Here is a 25,441-nt window from a genome sequence, read left to right on the forward strand (position 1 = left end):
GTGGGAATGGGATAGGGAAAAACAGCAAAGCTCAGCTGAGCAAAGCGAGGCTTTGGAAAGCATAGAATGTTCACCCCACCCAGCTCCCCACACACAAGTGTTTGAGTAGCAGGTAAGCCCATCACACACAACTATATCAGCTGTGCGTGGTAAATCTGCCTAGGATGGTCATTACTATTGATCTTTACTGGCCTTGACCATGGAATCAGCTGTCACTGTAATAGCCAGCCAGTAGTAAAAACACCAAGACCATACCCTTTCAAAAACATAATCAAAGAAATGCTTCTCAAAAGGTTAACTGACTCCCCAAGAACAAACATCAGTTGGAAAACAATAGTGCTGATTTTATTTTTATTTTTTATTTCACAGAAGGTTGGAGACTACTTTTATCATTTTCAAATCAGACTAGCCAAGTTAAATGGCCTGTAGCAAGTACTTATTTGTTCATGTAAAGAGTCTGTAGGGAAAGCTTAAAGAACCTATAGTAAAAGCTAGACAGGTTACGCAACAGCAGCAGCTCAGCCTTGTAAAAAACTGCTGCATATTTAAAAAATCTAGAGAGAAAATCTAGACTGGTTATGTAGTAACATAAGACTCCCTCGCAGTAAATGCTTACTTAAAAAATCTACAGGAAAGGCAAAGTCTGTTGCACAGTCAGCAAAAGGCAGATGCAGGGAATGTCGCTGCTGAAAATGTCACACGAGGCTCTAGTTCTATTCTAAGTAAAATACCTTAATAATCTGGTGTAAAAAAGATCATTCTGCTTCTGTTAAAAATACAAATCATAAGCATAATTTGCATCAGAGAGGTTTAAATAGCTAAAGAACTACACTAGTTTGGCCAATAATAGGAAGGTGAAATTGCAACAATATATGTCACTTGTAATGAACTTAATTGCTTGGAGGGAAAATTAAATTACTGAAAACTGTAAGATGGCAGCCATTAAGATCTAATGCATAACCAGCACCTAAGGAAACTGGAGTTTCCCAGTCATGACTATATGTTCCCACACTTCTATATCTATATTATTTTGATAAAATGGTTGGCACATCTGGATATGATTTTTATATGCAAAATAAGGAACACAAGAATGTTAACAGACTTGTCAGGGATGCCATAGTACATATGTAGGATTGATAGGATTCAAACCTATATCTCCAGCTATGAAGAACGGTTCTATAACTGATATGGTATTAGTAGAATGGAGATTTAGGAATGCTGTCTCATATAAGTTCTATATTTGACTAAAAGTTAATTTTTGTATAATAGGCATGCATTTCCACACCAGATAATAATAAACCCCATTTGTTAACCAAGTAGGCACACAGTCTGTTTTCAGGGGTGACCTAGGAGCAATGAGGGAGTCAAACTTTCTAGCAAATGCTGTCTGCCATAAGGACTACAGCTCGCAGTCTTAAACCTCTGCACCAACTGCCAGGCAATCATTAAATTATATGAAATGCGCAGTCAGCAATGCAATAATATTCCCAAACATAGAGAAAGACAGTGAGACAGATGGTGTGTGTGTGTGTGTGTGTGTGTGTGTGTGTGTGTGTGTGTGTGTGTGTGTGTGTGTGTGTGTGTGTGTGTGTGTTTGCCATGTTTTAGACTGAACTTAAATTCAGGCTTCCCTCAGAATGTAAATTATGGGTAGTCTACACACCTCTAAACTTCTTAGAGCAAGAAGTCCGGACAAAGCCACCAAAAATGGGGGGACAGAGGCCCAAAAATACAGACATTTTTTAAATATTGCTCTTACAAACTTAGAAAGTTAGTGTAGCAACAAACGGTGGTCAAACCACGATCCCAAAGTTCAAAAATCAAAATTGAAAGTTCAAAATAATCCACTGCAAAGTCTCCGTGATAAAATGAAGAGATTTTATTCCATGGACGAACAAGTATAAGCGCTTTCGCGTAGAATGACCTACGCTTCTTCAGATACAAAATACATATCAAACTCTCTCTTATTTATACTAAAAATGGCAGGAAATATAACCTTAATTGATAGTTAATTATATAATCAAGTAATTCATCAGGCTGTGGATGCTATATCTATATATCCTGCCTGAAATAACGCGTTTTAAGACACAAACATAAATAGTCACAGTCATTACTGTAAAACATTCTTCCTAATCGTAATTCACCAATATGTCAAGACATTGTTTTTTTTAAAATATACATGATATGTAAGCCATTAGGTTTTAAAAGTTCATATATTAAAACCTCATACCTAGTAACTGTCATTTGCAGAGTAACCAGGCTGACGCAAACTGCCGACAACATACTGTTGTCTAAACACATGAAACAAGTTGCAGATACATATTGTACATAAAATACATTGCAAATGAAACTAAATCACGTATGCCATAACTTTATTGTGCAATGGATTGCATTTAGCAAATATGTCTCTCCTTTGCACCATATCGTATATCCTGCAAAGTAGCTGTTGTGTGCACGAAGGCAGTGTAAACAAAACGATTAGCCAATAATATGGCGTTGATCATAGATAATAATGATGTAGATGTCAAATGCTTAAAAATCATCAAGAGCAAATTAGAATTAGGTGGATTCCTTTATAAACTATTTGTATAGTGAGCTATATTAAATGAATATATCTTTTCATATTCTCTTGCATTAAATTGCAGTGTACACCAATTCATCTAACCGCCACTAACGGAATAAAATCCCGTAGTGCATATTAGTAGTAACGTAATACATAAAATATATGCTGGGCATGACAACTTGTAGCTAACAGTTGATAATACGACTTTATACTATAAGAATATATGTGGGTATGCTGCAAGACGTAATTTTTAAGAAACATCTTTTTTGTTACTTGCTCTAGTTCTAAAAGCAATATATATTCGCCTAGATAGAATAATAGGTGTGTGCAAGCTGTTTTAATAATTTCATGACTGTTGATTTTAATCCCGTATACAAATAAAAATCTAGAATATGGAATAACGGGATATATAATATTCCAAATCAATTGCAATATATATCATTAAATGCATAACATGTGTATTGGTTATTTGACCTATTAAATCATATTAGCTTGTTGTAAACTAAACACTGCATGACATATTTTAACAAATGCCCATGCATGTCAAAACTGTGAAAAATGTAAACAATCTCTCATGAAAACTCTATAAACTCAGAGAGTATAATATCTAAAATGGCATAAAAAAATATATATACATATCCAATTGCATTCAAAAAGAACTCTATAGCTCATTTAAGGCCATGAGCAATGCTAATTGTATAAATAAAAAAGCAACAAGAACTTGCAAGCTTTATCTAACACCATCAGTTGACATAAAAATCTATAGGGGATGTGTTAGATGGTAAAATATGCTGAGGCCACCTGTGACACATCATCAATGTAGGCCATAGATATAAAAAAGTCGTGGCTTTAGATAATAGCTGAAACATCTACATATGCATCTTCCTATTCACAGATCCCTGTGTATATATGTGAGTAAATCCCATTGCATAGATCCCTGGGTGCATAGAAGTTGTATATAAGTCCTATTTGTTCTTATAAATAAATAACCTTAAAGCTATATACTTTCCACCATATCAATAAAGTACTGTTCCTTCATATGGTGTGTGGATCCGATTTGTAACAAATATTTAACCATTTCATGGTTCCAAATGCTGTCTGCCATAAGGACTACAGCTCGCAGTCTTAAACCTCTGCACCAACTGCCAGGCAATCATTAAATTATATGAAATGCGCAGTCAGCAATGCAATAATATTCCCAAACATAGAGAAAGACAGTGAGACATATGGTGTGTGTGTGTGTGTGTGTGTGTGTGTGTGTGTGTGTGTGTGTGTGTGTGTGTGTGTGTGTGTGTGTGTGTGTGTGTGTTTGCCATGTTTTAGACTGAACCTAAATTCAGGCTTCCCTCAGAATGTAAATTATGAGTAGTCTACACACCTCTAAACTTCTTAGAGCAAGAAGTCCGGACAAAGCCATCAAAAATGGGGGGACAGAGGCCCAAAAATACAGACATTTTTTAAATATTGCTCTTACAAACTTAGAAAGTTGATAGAATCACAGGTTTTACATCAGCATGAATTTTCTGAAGAATATGAAGTCTAAAACTGAAATGTCTGCCATTATATTTTGACTTCAGTTCTCAAATATTTGCCAGTGATTTGTCAGAAAACCAAAATTTTATGAGAAACAGTCTAACAGAGTAGCATTATTTAATACTTTTCTGTAGCTGTAGCAGTCTTTTGAAACATATCAAAAATTCAAAGAGGTCTCTAATCCATGGAACAAGTTTTATGTTTTTTCCATGAAATGGCTTAATTTACTTGTATGTTATATTATAGCTGATTTGATAACAGTTTCTTTTTCAATGATTTATTTCTGTGTACATTTAGCATGCCCTAAATTGCATTTCTTTTACATAACTTACAGATAACTGTGTGGAATTCCAGAAGAGGAATGCATCTTTCAACTGGACACTTCCAGAGAATGCCTCCACCTCAGTCACTGAATTTTGGGAGTAAGCAAGTTCATATCAAATCGAACACTTGGTCTGTTTTGTTAAAGGTGGGGGTAAGGGAGACAGTGTTATACCAGGCACCACATTTTTGTTAAAATATGTTTACAGAAATGATACTGAGCTAAAGCTTTTCCTACATGGAATAGTTCAAGTCTATTTTCTGCTTCAGATGAACGTTGCAGACGTGCTTTAATGTAGTACAATTAAAGGGTTTACTATTGAAAATACGAATGGCACTTGGGCGACAGTCGGATAGTCGAACATATAAGGTCGTAAACAAGGATGTCGAAGACAAAATAATCAATCTAGGAACGGTTTTAACATGGGTGAGGAGGCGGAAGATGTTTGTAGTAGGGAATAATACTGAACACCTACCTCCCATGTTAAAACCGCTCCTAGATTGATTATTTTGTTCGACATCCTTGTTTACCCGACTGTCAATAGTAAACCCAAGTAAAGTCATCATCATAGCTAGTAACCCTCTTTTTCTCATTATTTTCACAGGACTGGAGTGCCACATTAACCTTAATCACCATAATGACCTAAGTGGCACACAGAACATTTGACATTTGTTAGCAGAGCTGCTTTCTTTACATTCTTAGACTTATTTTTGGTCTTTACATCAGGCATCACTATACCACTTTACACACTTAATTCTGTACTGGTACAATGCTGCAGTGAAATATTCTGAACTGAATTTGTTAATTTGTGGGAGGAACAAGGACATTTTTCTAGCACAAGTCTCTGTACTAACATCACTCACATTTTACATTTAATTTACATGCGGAGCATTGATAATATGTACAAGAAACTTCAGGACAGAATTACAGGGGATTTGAGCATTTCAGTCATGGTTAATTTGTCACAGCTGATGTCAACATTGCTAGGCCTGAAGTGATAAAGCAATAACCCATGCCTGGGTTTGGGTAATGCTGGATTTACCCACGGTTGGTGTGATTTGGTCACAAGGGCGAAGCCCGAGTGGCCAAACAAAGCCAATCGTGAGTAAATCCAGCATTACCCACACCCAGAAGTGGGTCATTGCTGTTATACAATGACATTATTTAAAAAAAAAAATAATTACTTTTCTTAAATAATGGCATTGTATAATGCCTCCTTGCTGCCCTTCCACAGCTGTCTGGTATTCTGCGGCAGTTCTGATGTACTGCGCATGCGTATGCCTATGTAGTACATCAGAGCTGTGGGCAAAAGCAATGGAGAAAGCAAGATCTCCGTTGCATTTTACAAACTGTTTCGCTATGTTGAATGAGTTTAACATAGCGAGACAGCTTTAAAAAAAGCAATGGAGATCTGTTGCTTTTTTAAAAGCTGTCTCGCTATGTTAAACTCCTTTAACATAGCGAGACTGTGTGAAGCAACGGAGATCTTGCATTCTCCATTGCTGTAAAAAAAGAGTTATAGTAAAGGAAAAAGTCCGGGCGACCGGACTTTTTTCCATTACTATAACTCAGATTTACAATGTGCACGCTGACCAATCAGCATGCACGTTTTTGAATATTAATGGGGGGGTTGTATAATTGTTAATAATTCACAACATGTTGTGCTTTGCATCATAAGTCATGAACACACTTCAGATTATCTTTATTTTTATTTCTTAATATCAGTGACTTAAAATTGCATGATAAGAAGACATTCTAGAAAATAATGTGCATTTATTTCACTTTATCAATGTGATATTACAAGACTCATAGCTCCACAATAGCTTCTGCATGGTAAGCATATCAGCAAAAGAGAGAGAGAGAGTGATTTCAGGAACTTTAGTTTGTCCTTTCACATTGTTTTATTTCTTTGCATTTTAAGAGTGAAGAGGAGCAATAACTCCAAATGTATTAATTGAGAAAATGATAGTCTTCCATGTGGTCAGGCAGCATACTATAAGCAGTTGTGAGACACAGAACCAGTTTACCTGAAGAAGTAGCCCTGCTGACTTTGGTCACTTCATTAAACTATTCCTCATAAGATTATAACATGCCCCTCAATTGTATCTCATTAGAAGGAACATTCCTCATTTTAAGCCTTAAAAATTCCTCATTTTACCCTATTCCACATTGAAAGGCTCTATCGTTTGTTTATTGTTAAGAAGATTTTCACAAATAAGCATGCAAATAATGCTGAATCATATACATTTTTCAAAAGGACTTTTTGTATGTATGAAAAAAACAACAGTTATTAACCATGCTGGAGAGTCCTATTTGAAGTCATTATCATGTGTTCCACATTTTGCCCATTTGCTACACATTGTGGGAGGCAGTGTTTCACATTTTAGAGAAGCTTCATAATGTGATTAGTGGCTCGGACAACTTAGGCACTAGCAGGAATGGATAGGCATGCCCATCTCCGGGGTGGGGCATTTTAGAGAAGCTGAGTGCTGTGATTAGTGGCTCGGACACCTGAGGCACAAGCAGGAATGGATAGGCATGCCCATCTACGGGTTTGGGCATTTGTCTAAGTGTTCTCTGTGGGGAAGCATGGTCCATAAGGGTAAGAAGAACTTGGATGTAATGACCAAAAGCAGAAAAGTGGAGTGATACCGAGGGGTGGATCACAAATGAAAACCTCCCCCAGTGAAAGCATTGCATGACCCTCAGTATGCCATTAGGTTCCATGCTGACTCCAGCCTTAAGACAGAGATAGTCCAGAGACAGTAGAAGAGGCTGATATGACCCTCAGTATGCCATTAGGTTCCATGCTGACTCCAGCCTTATGACAGAGATAGTCCAGAGACAGTAGAAGAGGCTGATGTGACCCTCAGTATGCCATTAGGTTCCATGCTGACTCCAGCCTTAGGACAGAGATAGTCCAGAGACAGTAGAAGAGGCTGCTATGACCCTCAGTATGCCATTAGGGTCCATGCTGACTCCAGCCTTAGGACAGAGATAGTCCAGAGACAGTAGAAGAGGCTGATATGACCCTCAGTATGCCATTAGGTTCCATGCTGACTCCAGCCTTAGGACAGAGATAGTCCAGAGACAGTAGAAGAGGCTGATATGACCCTCAGTATAGTATGCCATTAGGTTCCATGCTGACTCCAGCCTTAGGACAGAGATAGTCCAGAGACAGTAGAAGAGGCTGATATGACCCTCAGTATGCCATTAGGTTCCATGCTGACTCCAGCCTTAGGACAGAGATAGTCCAGAGACAGTAGAAGAGGCTGATATGACCCTCAGTATGCCATTAGGTTCCATGCTGACTCCAGCCTTAGGACAGAGATAGTCCAGAGACAGTAGAAGAGGCTGATATGACCCTCAGTATGCCATTAGGTTCCATGCTGACTCCAGCCTTAGGACAGAGATAGTCCAGAGACAGTAGAAGAGGCCTATATGACCCTCAGTATGCCATTAGGTTCCATGCTGACTCCAGCCTTAGGACAGAGATAGTCCAGAAACAGTAGAAGAGGCTAATATGATCCTCAGTATGCCATTAGGTTCCATGCTGACTCCAGCCATAGGACAGAGATAGTCCAGAGACAGTAGAAGAGGCTGATATGACCCTCAGTATGCCATTAGGTTCCATGCTGACTCCAGCCTTAGGACAGAGATAGTCCAGAGACAGTAGAAGAGGCTGATAGATACAGTGATGAATGGGAGCACTGAGTAGCCAGAAAGACTGAATCAGAAGAGTGGAAACAAAGAAGGCTGACTGCTACGGATTGTTGTTCTTGGTCTAGAATGAGGATAAAATGAAAAAAAAATCAAGTTGAAATTTGTCAACATCTTAGCTAGATTATTGGCTATAATTCTCGGATTCCACTTCTTGAATATGATGTCTACATTTGCATCACCTCAGAGAATTTTTTAAACCATACTGCACAATCAATCACAACCCGGAACTTTTGTTTGAAATGTAGTTCTGTAAAGTAAGTTTAACAGTTAAATCATCAAACACTATAAAATTGAAACATCCCTAAAATGCTTCACAGTAACATGTAAAGTGCCTAAGCAACATTGTATCACATATCTAGGTCCATAAGCATAGATGTGTAGTTTGTGTGTTGGAGTGTGGTTTGTACCCCACCCAGATATTTTCACAATGTGGCTAACCAAAGGAGATAAAGTATGCCCTCTGCAAGGCTCAGCTTTCACCCCCTACTAAGATAATGATTCCATATGCTCCCACTGCAGCCCAAAGCTACAGTATTAAAATATTACTGTTTGGTGACTGACATAGCTATCTTGTTATAGCCATGAACAACCACATTGATGTAGTTTTCTTCTCAGTTCTGTTACTAGCCACGTTGCTGAATCCCTGCATACATCTTCATGGTTGGCTACAGTGATGCATCCCCCCCAACTTGCTCATATCCATAGCCAAGAATGCTGATATAACCTTCATTCCCCACTCTGATGGACCCCCCCTCTTACTTATGTGGATAATCATGCACAGAAGCATAATGCTACATCACAATGAAATTCCTTGAAATAATAGGATTTCAGATTCACAAAGGCATTTCAGAATTACAGTCATGTAAACAGGTAAATGTAATTAATGTTGTTTTAACTGACTGATAAAAAAAACAAAGTAAGATGGCTAGTAATGATGCTTTTATGTTATTACAGGTGTCTCTTTCCTTGTCTGTCATGAGGTTATTTAATTAAAAGACTAAAATTTCAAAGATGCATCTATCAGTGTATCTGGCAAAGGAGACTGTTATCAGGTTGAATGAAGCAAATATACAGCAAGCACTATACACTGTCTTTTGTAAGGAAAGGAAAGTAAAACAACTGCTATTGAACAATGGTTGCAGTATAATATATAAACCTGTGTACCATGCTTGTCACCTGCATTTGGGGATGAGGTGTTTGTACTCCATTAGATACCACACAAGTTCTAGTTAGCTATAGTAGAAATATAGGTACATAATTAGTCTAAGCTGCTTCCTGTACTTGTAGAGTAAGACCCCGGTTGGTTTTATGTTTAAGGAATAACTGTCATAGGTTCATAGTGTACACAACTAATGACCAAAAGGGCCTTTTTAGGCCTAGCCATGCATTCTAAATCTCTCAAGTTCTGTTACTTGTGTAAGCAGGGGCTTGGGAGATGAAATATTTACAAGCAAGGGGCCTTGAAGATGAACCATTTACAGTCTATCTGTGTCCATTAGAGACATAGGTGCCAAGCCAGGACTAATTTCTCTCTTCCCTATCCTATTGTTCAAGTTAAACTTGAATTTGGTTAGGGAGGAATGGTGCTTCACATGAATGGGGAGCCTCTCTCAGAGAAGACTTAGCCTCTGGGATACATACCTGTCTCTCCAGTAGGTCCTATTAATATCACAGGCAAGTGGTCCTGTTTATTTTATGGATATGTAGGAGAACCATCAGGGTGGGGTCTGACAATGCCTTTTATGCCAGGCATAGATCTTGCTTCAACAGCTTGTAGGAAACATAATACAGGATAAGGCTGTGATATAGTCTGCATAGGACATGTTACTTACTCCTTGTATTATCTTAGGGAGGAATCTATGTGGATGTTCCAATTTTTCGATGTGCCTAGTTAGATACATAGCAAATGGGGCATTGTATTCCATGATACTTCTGATGAATGCTGACTAGAGTTGAATAATGACCTCCTTGGACCTAGATACTATACCTTTGTTTATAAGTTGCATGACATGGAATGATTTACTCACTACTGTAGACACCTGATGGTCAAAGGCTAGATTACTGTCAATTTGTGTACCAATTCATAGTTTCATAGTTTCATAGTATAGTACTAGGCTATCTGCCCTGGGGCATTTGTAAGCCTAGCCATAGTGATGTGGCTTTTGCCACCCCATGAAATGGTACAAAAATGTACAGAATAAATCTAGAATACTGTGCCTCTGTCTAGTAGTGACACAATGAAGGTCCCCTTATATAATAGAATTAGTTTACTGTGCCCCTGTCTAGCAGTGACACAGATGTGACCCTGTAAACTTTCGATCTCCCATCCACTCAGCAAGATTTCTCTTGAAGAGAGTCAGTGAGGGGCTCTGCCTAATACAAACTGGGATCCTGTTCCAAAGCATGGGAGGCCTCTGGGTTATGAATCTATCCCTCCAGCATGTCCTATTCATACTTGTGCCGAGGTTTAAGTCTTTAGCTCTCATGGTCCTGATGGATTTGGATTTTTGAGGTGGAGCATGTCCATCAAATCCTGATTGGACATGGCCTTGTACGTCAGGGCAGAGATCACCTCTGAGCAGGCGGTATGCTACTGAATAGAGCTGTTTTAGTCTGGGAATAAGACATATGTTGGAGACCCTTGATCCTTTTGGTGAGGTACTTTTGTGGTCTCTGTGAGGTACATACCAAATGGGGCATTGTACTCAATCATGGGTCTGATGAGGGAGGAATATAGGGTACAATGACATCCTTGGATCTGGATGTGAATCCTTCATGATGAGGTGTGCAAGGTAGAATGTTTTCTAACCACTTTGGCAACGTGGGTGTCAAATGAGAGGTCGCTGTCTACTTGGGTCCCTAGGTCTCTGATTACTTTTTCTGTACTCAGTGGGTTTCTGTCTATGTGATAATTTGTGGGTACTTTGTTTTTTCCAAAAGGGATGACTATACATTTTTTGGCATTTAGTTTAAGGCCGTGACTCCATTTCAGTGAGGCCTTTTGTAGGATGTGTGTGTCTGCTGGTGTATCGACTATCTAGTTTGCAGTCATCTGCGAACTTTGTCAGCCACAGCCCTCCCATGTTTACTTTAACATCTGAGAAATAAATGCCGAACAAGAGGGGTCCCAGGACAGATCCCTGTGGGACACCACTTGTGACTGGCTTTTGAGTCTGACATTGCTCCAGCGATTTTAACTTTATGGGTTCTGTCCTTTAGCCAGTTTGCAACCCATCTAGTGACATAAGGGTCTACTTTTAAGCTGTTTAGCTTATCTATGATGCCTGAGTGGGGTATTGTGTCGAAGGCCTTAGCCTTGACTATTGCTCCAACTATTAGGGGTGTGTTGGCAATATGATAGTTGTCAGGGGTGGATGACTTCTCAAAGGATACTATTATGCATTTTTGGCATTTAATTCTAGTCTGTGTCTCTGACACAAGTCATTTATCTGTGTCAGCAATTCCTGGAGTACATTAGTGTCAGTGGGGGATTTTATGACTGCTCCTAATTTGCAATCATCTGCAAATTTAGTCAGCCAGGGGCCCTTGACATTGGCCTTGCTTCAGAGAAGTAAATGTCAAAAATGAGCAGTTCCAGAATTTTGCTTATGACTGGCCTCCTTGTAGAGGTGGAATCCCCCATTTTAACTTCCTGGTTCCTGAATGTGAGCCAGATGGCTATCCACCAGATGACATAAGGATTTATACCTGATGGCTTGAGTTTGTCAACAATGACCAAGTGGGTATTGTGTCTAACACCTGGGACAGGACTAGATAAGCAATGTGAATCATTTTGCCTTTATCCATTGCTTTGGTGACCTTCTCAAAGAAGTCCACCAGGCTGAGTAAGCATGACCTGTCCCTGATGAAATCAAACTGGGTTGGGGTACAGTGTCTGAGGGTTATCTACGTCATTGTTGATAATTACCATGATAATTCTCTCAACATTCTAAACGCAGTTTGAGTGAATGCAAAACATCAAAAGCCATAAAGACCAGAATACAAAACACAAATTTCAATTTAACAAATTTCAAACTCGATTCTTCTAATACTCCTTGTTCCATATGCACATCTGAGTTGCTTCACAGAAATACCAAAATACAGGCAGTCATACTAAAGAATATGCTTTTAACACTAATCTTGTGAAACCTAAAAGAAGCAAAATGTACAAATGAATGAACCACTTACTGCTAAAATAGCAGAATGACTACATTCATTCATTTGTTCATCCTTTTTCTAGTTACCAGCTTCATCCATTTTTGGGTTATGTGGGAAGTGGATCCTACTGTGGTCCTCAGTGGGTACCTAAAAAATATATTTTTAGGTTTATTGATTAGTAATATACTAACTGCCCTTGTGAGCCATTTTAAGACTGGCCAATTACCCAATGTTAGAATCGAACCCTACACTTTGTGTCTGTAAGGTAAACACCTTAACCATTATGCCATCCTATTTACTAGCCAGGTAGGCCTATTTAACACACAATCCCTTTTCGGGGGTGACCTTGGAGCAATGTGCAGTTAAATGCCTTGCTCATGGTCACACAGTAGGCAAACAAGCCCTGAGGGAATCAAACACTGTATCATAGGAACTACAGCTCACAACCTTAACCTCTGCATAACCTATCAAACTATATAGCAGAAGAGCTAGTTTTGAATGGGGTGCCAACCCATTGCAGGACATGCTCCTTCATGTATAAGGAAACATTACAAGAGCACCAATTCACCTATAGCATATATTTAGGAGGAAGCTACAGCAGCTGATGAAAACTCATGCAAACACAGTGCAGGGAGGACACAAAGACACCACACAGAAGGCATCCAACTCAAGTACTGTATCATTGTTCTGCACTAAAAAAAAACTTATAATATGCTTTAAATGACGGAGAATCTGAGATATTAACACTTGAAGAAAATTATTGCTAGAACTCAACATTTCAGCTGGCTTTACATTGAATCAAACATTCCTGCATCCCCATGTGGGGGCTGTGGCATCACACCCCCTTACCTATATACAGTCCCACCATGGTTTTATAGAATAAGGAACTTTGAAATTACTATAATATTTGGTTTCTGCACAAAATAAAACATTCTTTGAAATGACTATAATATTTGGCTTCTGCACAAAATAAAACGTTCATCCCTTCTGGAAGGCATTATGTCCTCAGATTAGGAATGTATAAAGGGGAGGAATAAGGGTGTATCTAAGTTTACTTGAAGAAGAGGGGTTGCATTTCTTTGCAAAAATAGGACTCTGTGTGTATAATTTTATATAAAGTCAACTTCAAACAGAGGATTTTTTTCAGATAATTTAAGTTTTTATCTTTTAGTATCTATGATACTCAGTATTTAGCATTTGGTCTTACTGCATTCAGAAATTTCACGTTTGTTCTTTTTCTTTTTTTTTAACACAGAACCTAACAGGTCCTCTAGTATAAGTATTGGATTTTTTAAGCTTTTCCCCTCTACAATGCTCCTATCAGGTATGTGAATAATAATGGACAGCTGTCATGTCTGATAGAGACATATTTGTACAGATAGTGATGTTACACAGAACCACTACACACAAACACACACTGGATGGGCATATGTGTCTGTGCATATGTGCATGCTCATGTGCAAACAGACACACATGCATACGCGCGCACACACACAAACATTCATATACACACATACCACATGCATACCACATAAGCGTCATCTGCCTGTACTGTATGTGATATATTGCTTCACTACTACCTGTAATGAAGTAAACTGCCATTTTTAGATGCAGCTATCAGATGTAGGGATGAGAATAACTGCATCCTTTTAACATCTGTTCTACATCTCACTCCTGTTCTCCATTCCTGTTTTACCTCCTTTGCCCCTCATCATCTTCCATATTCTTCATTGTCTCACTTTATTCTGTCCTTGTTCGGCCTCCCTTACAGAAGTCTTTAAGTGCATGTTATTTGCTCTTTGGAGTAACACATGCTGGTTGTACTACTGCAAAGAGAAGTACCTACTGGATGTCTCTGATGTTCTAATTTATAGCTGCACACAACTCTAGCCATGTTATGCTGGATGTGCCACTGCAAAGAGTAGCATATGTTGGGTGTATCAGGTGCTGTAATTCATAGTCCTGCACAAACCTGTCTAACAATCTTATGCCAGGAATTGCACACATAAACAATAATTTCTTATAAGTCAGATCGGATGTCTCCCCCCATTAATCTTCTGTCTTTAATAACCTCAGTATTTCTCAATCTAGCAGTTTATGTTCTTCCCCTTGTAGCTGTTAATCTCACTGGCCATTCTTTTATTTTTCAAAATTCTTCATCTATTTCATCAAAGGTCAACATTCCAAAATGGCCGAAAGGACTTTTTTTTTTTTTATTTACATTCTTATACAGCTTCCACAAATTGGAAACAGTGCTTTAATACCACATCAGAGTGATCATCCTCAGCAGAAACAGGACACCCAGCCACAGCTAAATGTCTTCCCATTTTCCACAACTTCTATGATAACATTTTTAATTTTCATAACAACTCAAAAACTCTGTCAAGGTCAGTCTAGGATCCAGTATTTAACTTCCAAACAGGGGATTGGCAAGCATTTCACTAACATCATCCCCAATGAATCTTTTGCAAAGCAACTCTACTTCACCATCTTGATTTCACATATTCCATTGAATCTTTAACCTGTTCAACTACTAAAACACCATAAAGTCTTCCATTTTACTTTCCTGATTTATTTACTATGTTAGTAAGTTACTGTTTAAAATTTTAAATTTCTTTCACTTTTTCAATAACCATATTATGACTCACCCACACTTGATGTTTGATCAACAAAATGGCTACCTGCAGGTCATGTAAAACAACCAGTTCCTCCATTGCAACCATTTCTAAACATTTCATATATATTGTAAATAGTTATTTTAGACTGTGCAGTTCAGTCAATATGGCCTCCAGGTAGTTTGCAGTTTCTATAACTTTCAACCTTAATACATTTTTTCACTTTTTTAGTTTCTGGATCTCGTTTCATTGGTTGCAAAAATCTTGATCTCCATGTCCCAGCTCACAACTAACTTTTCTTCCAAAATCCTCAGCTTTTATTGCACACACCAACTCCTCCATCACTAACTGATAGATGATATCTTCACACTTTGATTTAACAAAAGCTTACTCAATCTATTTTGCATTATAGTTTAGTGGTTTTGATTTTTAATAAAAATTGAACTATAAAGATTTCAGCAACTCTTGAAAAATGATGTAACAGCATAACAACTTAACTAGATGAGATATGTGTCATTTTAATCACTTAACATAGATAGGCAAAGCTAATTTTCTCAAATAAACTATGGAAAAAATAAAATAAAAATAAATAGAAAAATCAATTATACCAATACATTATTAATACTGAGTATTGCAATCATTATAATAGTCATTATCAGAAGCATTATAGTCATAATATAAACATCAGTGCAGTAATGGTTTCTGGAAAGCTACATGGTATCTTGATGAGAAAGATAGATTGTCACAACAAGAATATACATGTCATTTCAGAAAATGCACAGCTACATATATGTTTTGAGAGACAGAAGATAAATAGAGAATGAAAAACCTTGTAAAAAACATAGTCTTTAAACTGAAACTAGTCAGTAGCAAGCTTGCTACATGACCTTTCTGGAATCTCATAAGGAATCATGTCTTCTTTCTCACTACTTTTGTGAAGTGGATTGCATATGTGTCAGTTTCTTTTACTACAGTCTCAATTTGATGAGACATCCTTAGCCAAAATATGTTTTATGTTCTCTCTTTGTGCTTCACAGTTCCCAAGATATGTGTTATGTATTCTTTCTAGTGTGTGTCTCAGCTGGTTTGACACTGCTGCTTTCCTGAATTTAATCAAATGTTGTACTTTATTTAACCACGAAATATGTAGTACATGTATATTATTAGAACTGTTCTTTTCTTCAGGTCATCCTGACCTTTGTGTGTCAATGACTGACTGACATCTGTTTGCAACACAACTCTCTTTGATATAACATAATTGTGAAATACAGGAGATTCCAAACATATTTAACATTGTAAAACCTTTCTCTTGTTTCTGCTTCCAGCGCCACACTTTGTCTTTCTAAATTAATTAACTTAAAAATACTGATATTTCTAGAAGACGTGAATGAATTTGGGTAAGTATTGTGCCATAGTCAAATATCTTAGTACAGCTTTTCTGTCTGATCTTTTCCCATCTGGACTTGGACTTACTGCTGATACCCTTTCAGCATTGGGTTGCATAATTTGATATGAGAACACATATCCTCTATATCCAATACCTATATTTCATATTTGGCATTTGTCTTATCCAGTTTTAGACTTCTTTATTTCAAACCTATCAAGCAATGTTTCATTCTGTCATCGTGATGTGTTTTGATTTCACTCCAGTATGTCATCAATAATGCTTATAGCACATTCAATTCATTCAACTATTTGCATTATAACTCTCTGAAAATCCTTATCTGCTAAAGAAATATCAGATTGCATTTTCAGAAGCTGCTAAATGTATACAGTTGTAAACTGTCTGGATCAATGTTAATTTGCTGAAAGGTCTGATTAGCATCCAGCACTGATGTGTATTTATCTGTTGGCATCATAGAAAATCCTCTCTTAGAACTGCTCTGTTCAAATCATGCAAATCAATACAGATTCTAAATTTGTCTACTTTAACTACTGTCTCCCAGGGCTCAGTACTGGGCTTACTCCTTTTTGGCATCTATTTCTCTCAAATAGAAGCAAATGCTGAAGGTTTATGGCTGCCTAAGTCTACAGATGATTGTAAACTGGGGGTTATCATCGACTCCCTTACAGACACTAGCATTCTTCAAGAAGACCCGTCTCTCACTAACAAATGGTGCCAAAGCCTTGGTCTTAAATGCAATGCTAAGAAATAGAAAACTGTAACCTTTGGAAGCCAACTAATGCAGCTAATTACCATGTTGATAATATGCCCCTAGGAGATGACCCAGTGGTCATGGATCTGGGTATGCATATAGACGGTAGGCTTACCTTCAGCTACCACGTGGTAAGAGGGGGTGAGGAAATCCTTCTATGTTGTACAACTTGTAAGTAAGGACATGACATCAAGATCCAAACATATCATTATCGCACTGTATTCCTCCCTTATCAGACCAGTCATAAAGTATAATGCTCCCTTCGGTATGTACCTGACCAGGCATATGCAGCAACTAAAGTGACCTCAGATGTTCCTTACAAAAAGAATACAAGGTATAACAAACCTCCCTTACACAGAGTGACTTAAAACCCTTTCCCTGTAGTCAGTTTCCTATAGATCACTGAGAGGGCTCTATGCCTGGCTTACAAGGCATCAGTAACCCCACCCCCACCCCCACTTACGAATCTACTGCATATTTATAAGTCAAACAGCATCATAAATAAAAGATCTAGAGACCTGAATTTGGTCTGTGACTTGAACAGAACATGCTGAAGAGACAGGATGAACAGCCTACACCACTGAATGGGGCCTGGTACCCATGTCCCTTATGGATAGAGGTAGCTTATAAATGCCTGGTGCTAAATAATCTGTTTGGATACAGGGCATCATTATTCTTTCAAGAAGAGTTGGCTAGGCTTAGAAAACCCCCCTCCCAGTTTATTAGCCTAGTAATATTCTATGAATCTATGACTATAACTGTGAGGAGGCATGTCTGTCACATCAGAAGGAGATTCGCTGAGCATGAACTAGTCTGTGGGACAACAAGTGGAAGATTCTGTGAGCAGTGCAAAGGTACCACTATGTTTGCTGTCATTGATACCCGATATATAAGTGCAGCTCATTAGCCCCTACTAGCTCCTGCTGTCTTGTTCTTCTTGTTTTTACTGCCCACTGTTTACTGAAGTGGTGCAAAGATTAAATTATTCATCTTAATAGTCCGGCATCTACAGTTATCATCCAACTTCAGTGCGTCAGACTTACCTACTGACAAATAACTAGGAAAAAACATCTGCAGATCTTGAGTAACCCCTATATCTCATAAATCTCTGATTGAAGCCATTTACTCTGTCCAACATATTAAAACCCATTGCTATTTATTTCATCTCATACAGATTCTCAAGAGAAACCCTTATTTGGTGTTTCATGCTGCAAAGGACAATGTACTGTTTTTACCTTCTCCACCTTTATAGAACAACCAGTCTAATAAACACTGTCTACAAAGACCCAAACCTCCACTGTCTAATAAATAACACCTACTGGTGTGAGAGGTTTCTTACCCAATGCATCCCTGCCTTTGGAACAGAATCTATCTTGTACATTTAGCAGGATATCGCCATGATAATATTCAAAGCCAGCCTCAATCTTTTCATGCTAGATTATCAGATTTGTTTGTTTTTTCATTCCATAATCTCTACCTTATATCTGTATCTCAGATCAGTCAGATCCTTGAAGAAGATCTCTGATTTGTCTTCCATAGGTTCATAGGTTCATAGGTAGGTACTAGGCTATTGGCCCTAGGACCTGCATAAGCCTAGCCAAAAATGTACCCTGGTTTTCGCCACCCAAGAAAATTATTTTCCTGTGCCCCTGTCGAGCTGAGCCACAGAAGTGATCCCCGGATAAATTTCCTATTTCCCATGCAATCATCAAGATTTTTCTTGAAGAGAGCTAATGAGGTGCTTTGTTTGATACAGATAGATAGTTTGTTCCAGAGTATGGGAAGTCTCTGGGACAAGAATCTATCCCTCCAGCATGTTCTGTTTATTGTGGTAACAAGCTTTAGGTCCCCAGAGCATGTAGCTTGGAGAGATTGGGATTTCTTTAAGTGGAGCATGTCCAATAGCTCTGGGTTTGACATAGCTTTATATGTTAGGCAGAGATCACCTCGGAGTAGGCGATATGCTATGGAGTAAAGCTGGAGTTTTTTGAGATGGTCTGCGTAGGGCATCTGTTTGACACTGGTAATCCTCTTTGTGAGATATTTCTGCGGCCTTTCCAGTTGTTGTAGATGTCTTGCTATGAATGACCCAGCAGGCTGCAACCTTTAAAGTCCTTCACCTAAAAAGAACCAGAGGTGAAACAGATACCAGCTGTAGAGACATAAATCTATATTATCACATCAAAAAGACCAGATGGTATGACAAATACCTAACCCAACAGGGCATATGATCTTCACTTTTATAGTATCAATTCTATCAATACTCTGCATCTTAGACCTTTTTTGACAACTTTTTCATGTTGACCTTATTCATGTTAGACTGTGTAGAGCTATATACACATACATGCCTGTGTTTGTGTGTGTGTGTGTGTGTGTGTGTGTGTGTGTGTGTGTGTGTGTGTGTGTGTGTGTGTGTGTGTGTGTGTGTGTGTGTGTGCATCTATATAACTGTGCATGTGTGCCTATGTGAGTAGGTGTGTCTGACTCCGTGTACATATCTGCATATATATGTGTTTGTGTCTGTATGCAAGTGTGTGTGTGTGTGTGTGTGTGTGTGTGTGTGTGTGTGTGTGTGTGTGTGTGTGTTTACTTGCATTTGTGTGCATGCCTGAGTATCTTTGCCTAAAAATGCAGATGGCAATGGCTAGTTATAAATACAGACAACCAGTTATGATCTGGTAATGAGCTTCATCCTTTAGCCTTTGCTTTGACTCCCTCTGTATCAGTTTAGTAACTATACATCTCTTAAGTAAGTCAGTTTATTAGCCAATTCCCCCAGTTCAGCCCTGAAAACAGGCATTGTTGCCTATCAGGTTCACCTGGTTAAAAATATATTTTGTACTCATTTTGGTTCACTTATAGTTATTATAGCATTACACCCAGCATTAAGAAACTATTAAATATATTCTGCACTTATTTTCCTGCACATGTAGGTATTATAACATTGCATCTGGCAGTAACAACCTGTTACTCCCTGACGACCGCCTCACATTGTCCAAAAATTTGAGGTGATTCTCTGATAAAGTCTCTGCTAGTCCAATACAAGGTATCATTTCAGCTATCTATTCTAATGCTTCTGGATCCAAACCTGAACAGTTCTGCTGCTTTTTGTATTTTGTCATAATGTAGCTAAAGGTACATATTTTGCATCTGCTCAAATTATGATGCAAGAACATAGCAGTAACTAATAGGGACAGAGAAGCATGAGAGGATTGGTCATTGACTGTGTAGCCTGAACAGGGTAAAGGAGCTGGAATTTTAAAAGAAATATGGGAATTAAACTAAAGCAGTGAGTCCTGGGTTAGAGGGGCTGCTTTGGAGAGCTTTAAGGTAGAAGGTGGTGAAGAGGAGAAGGAAGTAGGAGATAAGAGAAGAGAGTAGAAAGACATTTACACATGGTAGAGAACGTTAGAAGATGAAAATCTAAGCTGTTATACCAGGTCTAGCATTAATAATTCAGTACATGATGTTGCATTGAGAACAGGAAGAGTTAAAACACTTGCTTCCAGATCATATTTCAGACACAGAAGAACATCTGACATAGCCCAGTCTGCAGGACTTTACACCACCCACTCCCACATCTATACATAATCACTGTTTGGCTGGGAGAAGGAAATGGATGTGAAAAAGACCTGGAAATGAATAAATTATTGGGAATGTCACAATGAGAAGTTTTAAGTTTGTTTACTATAGCACTTGCCAAAAGTAACCTTGCAGATTTAAACCAAGTATAGTATATATAGTGGGTCACTAAATTAGTTAGAGAGACGGAAACTCTAAACTTCATTGAGTTCTGGAGGAAGGATCTGTTTCCATGGGATTAGTGTATTCTTACTCAATTTTACACAAAGCAGCAACATTCTGTTTTGAAAAGTTAAATATAGCTTAAATTCCCCTAAAACATTTTATTATATTATTAGGTGAGGAATGCTGTGCTTAAGTCTCTTGAGCGATCTTAAGCCTAGTTGAAGCATATAAGAAAATTCCCTTTCATGGTATTAAAATGTGATCAATTTAATTAACTCAACAATTCTGCATTAAAACAGCTTAGACCTCTTGTTTCTTCTGAAGTTTTATTGGATAACAAATTGTTAAAAAGAGACAAGATCATAGAAGTGACTTAAACCCAGCGTTCTTCACTTAATGATAGGTTAGTTTAATTTGTTTGTTCTAATTGTTTACTAATAATAGTGGGAAATTTCCCTGAAGTGTTCCGTGAACAATGTGAAAAAAGCATTTTAGCAGTGATATCTTTTCATCCTCTTTTGTATTTGTGACATAAAAGGGTGGCAACTCATTAAAAAGACTGACATCATGTAACTTCACTCAGCATACTACAGGAAGTGTCATAACATTTAGTGATTTCACTGACTTAATCAACATCTTCTCATTAGGGGTCTTGGCAAACAAAGACCTTAAGCTGTAGAATGATTACAAATAACAGTACAGTCTATGAGAAACTTTGTTTCCCAGTCATTTGCCATCTGTCTTGTCCCGGTGTCCCCACCTCAGTCCAGTATCCAAGATGCCACTGGCACTCAATAAGCAATATCTCTCCTGGACTAGGGATATGTTACACATGGACAGCCATTATGGAATCCAAGAGAGTAAACGAGAAAGGGATCAGGGTATCCCACTATAGTTGGAAACCAATCCTAACAGTGGGAAGCTTTTCATTTTCAAGCCCTACTTACAACCCCATCCCCAAACACTGGCAAGCAATGACATCAGCACAGATCTTTTATCTGCAGGATGATTTATCGGTGTACCTTCCCCAAAACATTTTATGGCAAGGCTAAAACCTTGGTCTACCATCATTAAACTGCTTCTGCTAGTGGAGAGTTTGATTCTTTTGGTTTCTATTTACCTGCAGTGTGAATTTGAACTAGTCTCTTAGCCAGAATGTACTCTAGAGCCATGGGGAAACTGGAATAGTCTCCTGTATGGTCTCCTGGACCTCAAGCCAAGTAACTACCTATTAAGCTATGAGATGTAGTCTTAGTGAGGGGTTCCCTCTCTCCCTCTAGAAAAGGAAAGCTACCAAAATGCCATTAATTCTTACATCTCAGCTAATTCCTCAGAGATCAGAACCACAAATCAAATCCAAAGCACCTGGATCACAGTAAGAGCTTGAGCCATCTGACCCATGGAGCCAGCTGCTGTATACATACATACATACATACACACACACACACACACACACACACACACACACACACACACACACACACACACACACACACACACACACACACACACACACACACACACACACACACACACACACACACAAATCCACAAACATCCAGGCATGCAAACACACTGACGCGCACAGACAGACACACACACACACACACACACACACACACACACACACACACACACACACACACACACACAACACACACACACACACACACACACACACACACACACACACACACACACACACACACACACACACACACACACACACACACACACACACACACACATATATATATATATATATATATATATATATATATATATATATATATATATATATTTGTGAACACAAAACATAATAGCATGTTAGTCCTGGTTGATGCAAAATGCATGCTATGTCTATGACATTACCCTACCTGCTGAGTTATAAATGGCATGAAGCATAATCTATGCTATGTGTGGCATCACAACCTCTACAGAACAAAAGCAGATGATTTATAATATAATAGTCATTTCAGGTTTGAGATAAAGCTCAGTTTATTAGAAAGTAGGTGTCATTTTTTCATTGACAGACATTATCATTAGCCTGTGTCCATGTTACTTCTTGAACTTAAGACAATGTTAAAGTAGCCATTTTGAACAAGGCACATGCCATCTCTAATGCAAAAGGCACATAGCAGTGAAAGTCTTCCATAGTCTGTACATGTTATCTTTTTATATAAACTAGATTTGGTAAAGATTGTTCTGGGAATGCCAGCACAGGATGACATCCTTGGCAGCCACTGATTGCTCCTATTTCAGTTTGCTCAGCACCCATTCTGCAGCACTGGACCACTAAAAGATCGATTGCACTCTCTTACAGCATTGTATACATAAGCCATTGACAGTAGAACAGAACAAACGTCTATCACAGCACTCCAGTAGGGACATTGCTACATTGCTGTTTAGTGTACATTCATTAATATATGTGTCTCCTGTCACTAGATCAGTATACTTTTGCATATTTAGGACACCATAAATATTCTGCATTTGCTTGGTAGTCTAGCTTATGGGGTTAAGATAAGGTAAGGAGATTTCATCTTATAATTCAGGGTTTGATACCCTTAATTTTCCACTGGGAAGAGATGTGATTGAACCAAATTTGTTAAGCATACAGTGCCCATGGGTGCCCATGAAAGCAGGCACTTGCCCCTTTTTGGCTTACGTGGTCAACAATTAAAATAAAATACCATACATGAAAGTTATCCAAAGTGCTTTGGAGAAATTCATTAACATTCTTGTTTTAAATGCCCTTTTCTATCTGTACCTCCTGTTGCTAATAAAACTGTTATTTAAACCAAAAATCTGTAAGACTTTATTTTTTTCTCTATTTTTCCTGTTCTAGTAAATGCCTGACCTTATTCATATTTTCTCTGGTTACAGAATGTACTCCAGCAGTTTTAATTATCACTAAGGCATCTAAAATATCGAGCAGAAAGGTATTTCTGCCAATTCTCCTCTGCTTAGATTGTTTTTCATTGCCATTTGGCAGTGCCCCTGAACTATCTCTTTTTTTCAGGAGCATCCTTGATTGTAACTGAAATTTTTGTCCTGTCCCTCCCTAATGCTTCCTAAAATTGATGACTGTGAGTGAAAAGGTGATAGATTAAAGTTAGTTATGACAACTATTACAGTTACAGATTTCTTTTTACTTCAGAAAATGCACGTTAACTCACATTCTCTTACTCTGTCAACATCTCAGGTTAATAGTACTAGTATTTTAAGAACTGTCTGTGATTATTTCTGGATTTATCCTTGATGGAGGCAAGAGGTTGAGAACTATGCTTGCACTCACCATCTGGAGATGTAGCAACATCAACAATCCAACATTTTACAGAAAAAAATTAGTGCACTATGATAAACTGTCATTTCTTTTAATGCCTTTGACCACATTTATTTTATTGCACCAGATGCAATTCTTTTGCAGCTTTCTGCTCTGAACCTTGGACTATAAAAACCATTTCTCAGAGGTCTGCAGCTACAAAATTCTCTGCTACAGTGTTTTCAACATTATCATAACATTACCTTTGACAACACCCATTAATAAAGCACAACACAGCCACCAAAGCTCTCAAGCTCATTGGTCCTGTATAAAATAATTGTCCAAAATTCCAATAAAAACAGCAGGACTCAGAGATAGCTGCAGGATCCAGTACACACAGTTGTCAAAGAAGTCTACCAGGTTCAGTAGGCATGACCTGCCTTTGCCGAAGCCAAACTGCATTGCATCCAGTGTTTGGAGTTTTCCTATGTAATTGATAATCATGTCCATAATAATGCTTGTCATGGCTTTGCATATGAGACTAGTGAGACTAATGAGTCAGTAGTTCCTGAGATCCATTGATGGTCTACCCTTGTGCAGAGAGATGACCATTGCTATCCTCCATTTGCATAGCATGAAGCCTGTGTAGAGACTGTTGTTGACTAGTGGCTCCAGTGGCCCTGATAGGTCATATTTCAGGATATATTAGAGGTATTCTGGGATATTATCAAGGACTATTGAAACTGTATTTTTTGCTAAAGGAGACTGCATCTAAGACCCCTGTAGGGGTTTTGTTAGATGGTATTTCCTGGGGGCAGCTGGGGGTGGAGGTCGGGTGGGGTAAAGTTGGAGATGAAGTTGTCATCCAGAAGATTTGCTATATCTCCTGATTCTGTCAACATGGCTTCAGTTACCAGCAGAGCATCACAATGCTGTGTTTTGCCTTTGAGGTTTTAGACATAGCTAAAGAACGCCTTATGTTTGTGTTTGGCCTGGGACACTACCTTTACCTCAAACTTTGCTTTGTTGGACATAATTAGTCCTCATAGTTGTCTATTCAGTCTGATTAGAGGGTTTTTTTGTCTTTTTTGGTCTTGCACTTCCTAATTCTAGCTGTGACTTTTTTCTTTTGTTGTGCAACCTGTTTAATTTTGGATTCTACCAGGATGGTTTGTTTTTTTAGTCAGTTTTGGGCTTACTTCTGGTAGCAGTCTCTATACAGTGATTGACAAGGTTGTACAGAGCTTCTGTGAATAATTCTGCATAGGCTGCTGTATTATCTGGGTTTGGAGGGTCTTGAAATTCTGACAAGTTGTCGCTTAATGAAATGTAATTTGCCTTAAAATAGTTTCTAACTGTTAT

The 25,441-nt window shown here is 38.3% G+C and overlaps 1 protein-coding gene across 1 annotated transcript in view; it reads left to right on the forward strand.

Moving 5' to 3' along the window:
* Positions 1-25,441, forward strand: part of LOC122815716 (sodium- and chloride-dependent GABA transporter 2-like) — a 925,986-nt gene that overhangs the window by 303,503 nt on the left and 597,042 nt on the right. The window contains exon 5 of the mRNA XM_044088464.1: positions 4,431-4,518. Coding sequence (XP_043944399.1) covers positions 4,431-4,518 — 88 coding nt within the window. The remainder of the gene's footprint in view (positions 1-4,430; positions 4,519-25,441) is intronic.

This window comes from Protopterus annectens, chromosome 11.part0 (genome assembly GCF_019279795.1).
Source record: "Protopterus annectens isolate FY-2018-M chromosome 11.part0, PAN1.0, whole genome shotgun sequence".
Taxonomy (NCBI): domain Eukaryota; kingdom Metazoa; phylum Chordata; order Ceratodontiformes; family Protopteridae; genus Protopterus; species Protopterus annectens.